At 39.5% G+C, this 9,478-nt stretch overlaps 1 protein-coding gene across 1 annotated transcript in view; it reads right to left on the reverse strand.

The window, feature by feature from the left end:
• Positions 1 to 8,395, reverse strand: part of LOC311263467 (ethanolamine kinase 1) — a gene marked incomplete at its 5' end in the record, with an annotated part of 27,459 nt that extends 19,064 nt beyond the window's left edge. Inside the window, 3 exons of the mRNA XM_084363542.1 lie at positions 1,794 to 1,946; positions 3,186 to 3,448; positions 8,264 to 8,395. Coding sequence (XP_084219668.1) covers positions 1,794 to 1,946; positions 3,186 to 3,448; positions 8,264 to 8,395 — 548 coding nt within the window. The remainder of the gene's footprint in view (positions 1 to 1,793; positions 1,947 to 3,185; positions 3,449 to 8,263) is intronic.
• Positions 8,396 to 9,478: the final 1,083 nt, after the last annotated feature.

Consider the following 9,478-nt stretch of genomic DNA (forward strand, 5'->3'; position numbering starts at 1 on the left):
GAAGGCCTCTCTCGCCTCTCACCCCCTGACCCTGTCAGAGATAATGCAATGTCATTGCCACGGAGGCCACTCCCCCGCCTCATCCCTCTGACCAATGACAGCTCACAATGACTGCCTCCTTCCACGTGTTGAGAGAGGTGAATGTGCCAATGTGACTCGGGCACTGACCGTTCACTGTGGGCAGGTTTGAGAAATGTGAGAAAATGATAAGGCATCAGTGGAAGTGCTGCTCCCTGAAAGATAAAGATGTGGAAAATGTTGCTGGTTTCCATCAAACAGATGATGGTAAAAAATCTCACTCTGAGGTGCCTCCTAACACCAGCAACAGGTATTTGTTTAAAAGGATGTCAATTCTAGTTCAGTAGATAATTGACAGCTTTCTTCACTGACTCATACATTAATTTGAACCTTTCCTACACCTGACGAGACAGCGGACCGTTCACCAAGACTGTTGCCCCGTAGTTACTGTTGCTACGCCTGTCAAGCTTTCCGTTCTTGCATGGCACATGATGCAGTTTACAGCGAGAACAGTGGCAGAAAATGACTCTAAAATCGTGGTCATTCGTGATTTTTAGACAGAAGCAGACAAAAGCACTCTTTTCATTTCTAGTTTGCGACTGCTGAAATGAGAACTTTATCAGCTGAAACCACTTATTTGTTCATTTATTTGAAATTACAGGGGGAACAGGGGGGTCCGGACCACCTCCCTCTGGGGAATAGCCAATATCACTGTAAACATATCATTTAAATAACATATTAATATGAACCAGAAAAACTTGTAGACGCAAAACAAAGTGTTTTTAAGTTTTTAAAGACTGGGTCGCGTTTTTAATTGGTTTTCGGTTAAATGCCTGATATAATGTCTGTGGTTTCCACAGGCTTAAGATATTTACACGTTTTGTTCTACAACATAAAATACATCATTAAATGTCCCACAATTTAATTATAAAGCGCTTACGTGTCTTAAAATCAGCTGTTGCTAACAAGTGGCTAAATGAGGCAGGCCGACTTAAGTTACAAATAATTCGAACTCTAACTTTACAACTTGTACATAGATCAGTTAACAGAAAACATGTATAGTAATTGTGTATTAAGACGCTTAGTGGTGGTGACATTCAAGTTATGCGACCGTAATGTAGTCTGTTTAAAGCCTAATATTAGCTTTTTACTGCTAGTGATTTAATTTACGATAATTTGCAATGCTGACTTCGAGTTTAGCCTTCAAAAATACGTAATTGCTGCACCGCTCTATGCGGCCACAATGTTCTCACTTTGTCTTCTCACAACCTGGAAATGAGACTCAGCAATCAACTATGTTTCTCCAGAGTCACTCACCCCACCCTTTCTCCAGTCCATACCCTAAACCTGAAGTTAAACCCTTGGTAGATGTAGACACCTTTCTGTCCACCAAAATCTTGTTGTCAGTGAATCTGACGTGATAAATCAGAGTCACATTTATGTAAAAAAATAAAATAGTTGTTAAGGTTTGAGGTGGCGGGTCATGTCATTGACTTACATTCTTTGGCCAAACAAACACCATTTTGCTGATCAAGTCCAACAAATCCATTATCCAGACCTAATTTCAGAGCCAAAATCTGAGCTTCCAAGATAAAGTTTGGCTTAGAAAAGCTACTGTTGGGGTGCTCTTGAGCAATGCCAGTGCTACTGCTCAGTGGTCAGTGTAAGGCTGTGGTTGCACAGTAAACATTAACATGTTGTGTTCAGAAAGCAAACGTGTTCTGATGACTACTGTACAATATCTAAAACACCAGAACATTGAGACGATTTTGTACCTTTTAGTGCACTGCTGCTCAGCTGGGCTGCTGTGGATGCTGCTCTGCACCAGTGTGAGAAAGTGGGACATTTTTGTCCAGAGCAGAGGTTCAACAGGCCGACCACATTTTGGCTGGATAGAGTGGATTCTCCCCATCTCTGCTGCGATCAATCTGCGGAGAGAAAACATTTTCTCAGATGAGCCTGGCTGACGCTGTTATTGCACAAACAACCATTATCAGAGTAGAAACATAACTCCCTTTCCATTTAGCGCTCTTATCTTGTTCTTCTTCTCAAAAAATGGGCCTTGTTGCATTCGTGACCTTTTGACTACTTGAGTGCTCATTCTCGAGGCATCTTAGTGGTGACACTAAGTTTTCTGGGTATTCCCTACAGAGGGTATCAGGCAGAGCAGGTGATTGATGGGTATCGTGGCCCTGGCTGTTCAGCCTTGGCTGGCTGTGTTGTGTCCCACTGTCCTATGGAGAGAATAATGACGCTGGGCTGTTATCACGAGGATGATGAATGAAACCGGGGGCACGACTAAACAACATTGCTCAAAATGAAACACGACTCAACTGAAGTAATTTTAAAAAAAAAACACCTGCATCAGCACAATTGAATTGCTCAACATATCTGCACACACACGACCTCATGACAAACACCACTAACTGTTTTGTTAGAAAACAAATGTTGAAGGTTTCACATCGCTCTCAATAAACCTGTTGAATTTGCACGGCTTGACAACTAAATGGACCTGAAAATAATGTGCATTGGCATTATCCAGCTATTGTTGTGTTTTCTGTGATAGTGATGGTATTGAATGACCAAGCTTCACACTAAGCGTTACCTGTGGTAAGTGAGGTCTTAGCTGACATATTTTGTTTTGATATTTGACTTTTGACTTATTTGTTTTGACTGAAATTTCAAATAGGTGGCCATTTATGCAAAATTTTACATTCAAAGACCATGATGACCTTTACTGTATTGGTACGGCATATTATATAAATTTGGCACAGTTCACCTGTTTCAAGAACACTCATGTCATGTGTCCCAAACACAATGATTTGTCGTCACGACTTCTGTGATCCAATCACAGGATTGTCGTGTCTTACAATAGGAGATTTTCTTTGACATTTTTAAAACGGTGTAAAGCATTAGTTAATGTTCACATGTGTTTTTCCAGTTCTGGTTTTATGATTAAATATCCTTTTTTTTGCCTTCAGTGTTTAATTACAGTATATTAACAACAACAACAACAATTTGTGGGACTCTGTTCATCATGTTAGTGCTTGAACAGGCTAGTTTCTAGCTGTGAATGACAATGTGAACCAGCACACTCACTAAAAAAACCTACACATGCTCAGCACATTCAAATAATAGAAATAAATCCAAATTTAAAAAGCATAAACCTGTAGATGGAGGGCTGCCGGAGCAGCTCATCATCCAGCACCGTTCCTCGAACAAACTCGTAGCAGATGCCATTCCGGAAGCTGCAGTAGATCTGAGGACCACACCCGTGGGCATGGAAGACCTGAAACATCTCCACCTCCCGGTCCCGGTTAACGTAGAGCTCTGTCATTTTGCCGTACAGTCGCACCAGAACACAACCAGGCTCCAGGAGAGAGCCCACGTAGCACCCAATCAGCTGGTTGGTGATTCCTTCTGTGAATGTCTGGAATGAAAGGAAACCAAAAGGGAAATGAACATGGAAAAATACTTTGAGCTTGGATTTTTGGGGTAGAACAAAGCAAATGAAACACTTCAACATCACCAAATAGTCCAACATTTTAAATTGGCACTGACTTTCTATATACTACAGATAACAACTGTGACAACGCAACCTCTTGTAAAAAGGGGGACTTGTCTTAATGATAGCATTTATGCTATTACACGTGGACAATACAATTGCAGCATGTTCGAAACCATTTTAGTTACAAAATGTCCCTATTCTGTAAAAGTTTAATAGTCCACTACTAAACCTCAGTCTCAGTTATTCAAATCACACCAAACACGGTTGCACTCAGAGCTTTAGAAGGTAAATAAGTGCAGCTAACAGATGCAATATGTTTCGTTTAAGGATCTGGATTATAGCTTTCTGGAACATATCATTTTACAGGCTGCTAATTTACTGCCGTTATGGCTCGTTTATCTAAAATTTTCTACTGACCTACCATCACAGGCACAGCATTGTGCAAAAGCAAACTATAGAAGCAGAGTGGTCATTTACCAGTAATTGTATAGTAGAAAAGAAACTTGAGAAAATACATGTGTACTTTGAATGAGAGTTTCTCAAATATGTTAAGACCTTCACAGATGTGAACATGGAACCACAACTTGCAAGACATGAAGAATCAGCAGTGGTAGAAGTATTGAGACCTTAAAAACAGTAAAAACACACTACAAGAAATACTCAAAACCAGTAAATGTCCCACCGTAAATGTTTCTTAGGTACGTTTTTAGTAAAAATATAAAAGTATTGGACGGAATATGTACTTAAATGATCAAAACTAAAAGTACTAACATCAGCAAAATGAATTATTTATTGTTAAATGTAATATTGTCAAAGTGACATCGACTGTATGTACTAAATTGTGTGTAGTTCAGTCTTTCATATTTTCTAAACTGATTGTACATTTACAAAGACAATTTTTAACTGAAAAGTAATTGGTAATATGGCTGTGGAATAATATTAAAAAAAGAGTAGAAGCATAAAGTAGCATGGAAATAAAATACTTGAGTAAAGCACAAGAACCTCAAAATCACAATTAAGCCCACTTCTTGAGTACTTGATTACTTTCCACCAATTCCACCAATTGGGATTGGTTACTTATACCATAAATATATGTATTGATAATTCATAAATTGACATTACCAGTATTTGTGCCTAAAGAGCGAAGTGAAAGTGATGTTTCTGTTAAAATATGTCAGTCATACAGCAAGATAACAGAAAGGGCAAAGCAGGTGACTGCACAGGGGCCCCAGACTCCCACGTGAGTGTTAAGTTCACTGAGTGTCTGGTGGTTGTTGCTTATTTGATTAATTGCATATTTGTAATCATTATTATCTAATCATCAGCTAATGGTGTGGCTCTGTCTTTAAGAAGGACTGTGTCAAAAATCTAGTTTTAAAAGATTCTTTTTCATTTTAGTTTATTGTCACTAGCAAAGTGATGAGGAAAGATAAAGCTTATAGTCAAAAACCCGAAATCCAAGAATCAAAAATTCAAAAGGCAGGCAAAGAAAATTCCCAAAAAAGCAAAGGCTGGTGGTCAAAAGTCAGTCAATAAAACATAAATCAACAAGTGTAAAACTAAACAAACCAGGGAGACACAGGGAACACCGGAAGCAACACAGGTAGTCACAAATAGCACACAGGACGGGATGTGAGAAGCAGACAAACCAACAAAGAGTGAGGAGAAAACACAGGATAACAAAGGAAGTGATTAACTAAATGAGCACAGGTGAGGTGCAGAAAGGGGAACAGACAAAAGGAGGAAGTACAAAGTGACACATGACACACAAGGATAAAATTACCAAAATAAAACAGGTGTTTTATTGTGACAAAAAAAGTAGCCTCCTAACAAAACTTTAATCGACATAAGATATTGTCAAGATATTGTCTGTGAACAGGACAACAATCTGATATGTAAAGAAGTGAAGGGATAGAAATTTTTTTGGACCTCTGACTGATTTTACTGAACCTACAGCAGGGTTTGAGATACGTGGGAGCCAGTGGGAGCTGAGCACCCTTGAGGTAGGGTCTAAGCTCCCATGAAACCCTGAAGGACAGACTAAAGCCTGCACAGTGTCTTTAACAGTTAATCCTTCTTCCAAACTGAGTCAGAAAACAACCAAAGTAAATGAACATAAAATGAGCCTTGCATGTAGAGAGACAGACAAGCATGCACAGGTAGAGCACATGCCGCGGCAGTTGAATGACAGATATGTAAATAGATGCACAGCTGTAGAAAGCAGCAGCCTGAATGAGTTCACGTTACAGATCACACTTGCAGCACAGCCTGAACCGCTCCGTGTGTGTACACAACAATACCGCAGTGACCGCTGTTTGCCTGCGAAGGCCTCATCGGACATTTGTTGTCATTCAGTGGTTTCTCAAAGTCTCTCATTCTCTGCCACAGTCCCCAAGGCATTTTGTGAGCCTCAGACAGGCAGGCCCACAGTTTCTCATCAAGATGGAAAGTGAACAAACATGCCCACCTTGACATCTGATCAAGTATTTATATAGTGGATGGAGGGCAACGTGGATACTTTCCACTAGCTTTGACATTGTTATCAAATTCCTTTTGTCTCTTATTTGCATCAATTGTCATTTGAAAACAAAAACTCACCATTAAAAGCTCTTCCTAAGCTTGAACCCTGAACATGTGAACCTAAACTGCTTTTATTAATGTGCCAAAAAAGCTATGCAAATACCACACTCCCTTTTGTAATTATTTGTTTCAGCCTTGCCTCGTGATTTGCTAATACATTTTTTCTCTTTGCAATTATTTTAATTAAATCTTTTGTGTGAAGCACTGTCGCTTTATTTTTTTTAACAATCTCTCCTGTGTAAATTCGTCTTGTATTCCTTAGTTTTCCATTCCTTTTAAAGTTAAAGTGCATATCAGGCATTCAAATTGCCTGAACTTGTTTCACCTTGAGCTTGATCTTTTGTTTCATTTCTCAAAAAGACAGATTATAAAGTGGTTCACAGGAAGGCTTAAAAACAAGAATAGTAAAATAGATTCAAAGATGAAATGCAAGATACAACAGAAACACAAGGGCAGGTGTAACAGTAGGAGCTGTCCTTCCCTTGTACACTCAGTTGAACACAATACATCATTAAAGGGACTGTTGAGGGCTGAAAGAGAAACATCTACTCGAGTACTCTGTGTACATTACAGGACCTGGTGTAGATTGAGAGGTCACCCACCCAATGTGCTGTCACATAACAAACATAAACCCTATTTCTCTGAAAGATTGGACCTTGTGTTTGCACATGGGACCAGACTGGGATTATCCTGTTCTGACAACATTAGACATCTGTTCCCAGGGTTAGAAAATAAAAGAAAGGTACCTTTGTTGACTTGTTACCTTGGAGTTTCAGCTGGTATTTTAGTATTTAGTAAGATGTCATATCGTGCTAAATGTACAGAAGATAAGACATTTCAGTTTCAGCTGTTGTTTTTGTGTAAAGATACTAAACATACAAAATTAGACAGAGGCAGTTTACAAATGTCACAGTGACAATGTCAAAGACAGGTCTACGTGCCACATGATAAATGTGTCTTTCAACATCTCATTTAGAGTTAGCGGAGCACAGCATCTGTTGAGAAGCAGTCAATTTAAGGGACACTTGAATGTGAACTTGATCTAGTTGACTAAAAATGTGACACACCAATTATTTTTAATGGATCCAGAATATGTAAAAGATAATGCCCGATGAGTTGTCCATTATCAGGAATTAATGGTCAACGCAAGGACGCTGGAAGTCAAGGTATGTGGTCAAGGTAACTTATCTTATCTGGTAGTTATCAGCAACAATTTACAACGATGAAAATACTTTGCAACACAGCAGAAAACTTGAACACTAACATACTATAGGTCAAAGCGGCTACATTAACAGCAGCAAGGAGATGAAGAGAGAAATATGTTCCGCACAATTTTGTGAGTTGAAGAGTTAGGTGAACCTTAATGAACTCTGTGAAATGCTGACTTTGAGAAATTCTTAATCATTTGGGCCTTCTTGTAAATTCGGCATATGCTATACATTTAGTTCTTTCTTAATGTAAAAACCACGGTGTCCGTTGATGTACAAGTGATGTACATGTGGACACGTTCCCTCTTTCTCCACATGAGCGCTCTCTCTCTCTCTGTGCTGCAAATCGAAATCACACTTTTTTTTTTTTTTTATCAAATGATGGGTTATATAATGCATCATTTAAAGGGGTGCTGCAGCCCCCTCAGCACCCCTACTTCCCACATCCATGGGTCGACGTGGAGGCCACGCGTCGGGCGCTTATCCCTGCTGATTATGACACTTGAAGAGCATCAATCTGCTTATACCATGGTCACAAGAAAAAAACATTTAGACTGATACTGATAATCAATTAATGCTGAATATCAGCCCAGATAATCAGCCAGGGCTGATAAATCTTCTCGATCCAATGACCAGCTGACTGCAGTCGGAAGTGGAGTTGAACAGCGAATGGGATGAAAGTCAGTTCACCAAGATTATTTGAATCAAACAGGGTTTACTCACCTTTTTATGAGCTACACATTATTTATTATGGGCAGTAAGACATTACGTGATAAAATGCATATGCATTTTGTGTAATGCTCAATCTGTACAATACAAGGTGAGCAGAGGTTTCATGAGTTACAGCAGGAGAAGTTTATCTGAATGACCAAGCCTCAACCAACTGACATATCTTTTTCTCTGCAAAGTGGCTAGTGAATCACAGGTGCTGACACAAACTTTCACTTGCCTTCATCTGAATATCCTGTGCCTTCCAATGAGGACGGAGTCTTCTCAAGAGGTCCAGGATTCCTTTACGAGGTTCCAGCTCATCAATACCGACATCCACATGGATAAGCTGCTTCCTAGCACCAGCAGACATTCTGTCCATTTTCAAGTCTTATATTATTCCCACTCAGTCCTAAGAGCAGCTGAATTATGTCCACACCATCCAAACATGGGCCACGGTGAGGCAGACAGGTCTGAATGATCCAAAACAGAGGCCTTTGCTCTGCTCTGTCAGAATAATTTGAGAGCCATCGGACGTCTTCATCCCCACTGCTGCAGAGTTTACACATTAACTACCAGTGGTTGGAGCTCTGCTGCAGGCACGTGTGGTGTTAGACAGAATTCCACAAGAGAAGTCATTTGATAAAATAACAAACCAAAGGATGATGTTTAAATGTTTGACTTAAAATCAGATTTTTACTTATATTTACTAAGTTTGGAGCTGAAACAATTAGTCAGTTAAGGGTTTAGTCAATCTGCAAACTAGTTTGATAATCAGTTAACCATTTTTCAAGCTAAATTGTCAAATATTTGCTGGTTCCAGGTTCAAGGATTTGCTGTTTTTTTTAATCATTTCTCATAGTAATTGGTGACTGGACAAAAGAAGCAACGTGAAGAAGTCAAGTGGGGCTCTGGTGAATTGTGACATTTTCTGACAGTTTATAGACTAAATGATGAATCAATTAATCTTGAAATAATCAGATTCATCAATAATTTTTTTTAAAAAAGTTACTTACAGCTGTAATTTATCGTGTTAACCATGTATTATGCCTGTAAATAAATGTACTAATTGGGACAAACCTTCAGGGCCCTCATTCGTCATCAGTTGAAGTTGATGGTGTTTACGTGATGAACGTACATTTGCAATATGGCCTCTTCAGCTACAGTTACAGGTCCCCAGATCAACTGCGAAAACAACTGTAAGTATAAAGTGCATGGCACAGTTGTGTCACTGCCATGATCAGGAAGAAAACACAAACTATCACCTGCTGCTGAGAGAAAACTGGTCTGGGTGGTCAAGACTCAAACAAAAACCACCAAAAAGCAAGTCTGCAGTGAATTAGAAGCTGCTGGAAGGCAGGTGTCAGTGTCCACAGTCAAACGTGTTTTGCATCAACATGAGCTGAGAGGCTGCCGTGCAACAAAGAAGTCCTTGCTCCAGATGCAGTACCTTGAA

This window comes from Pagrus pagrus (assembly GCF_965226575.1).
Source record: "Pagrus pagrus genome assembly, chromosome: 10".
Taxonomy (NCBI): Eukaryota; Metazoa; Chordata; class Actinopteri; order Spariformes; family Sparidae; genus Pagrus; species Pagrus pagrus.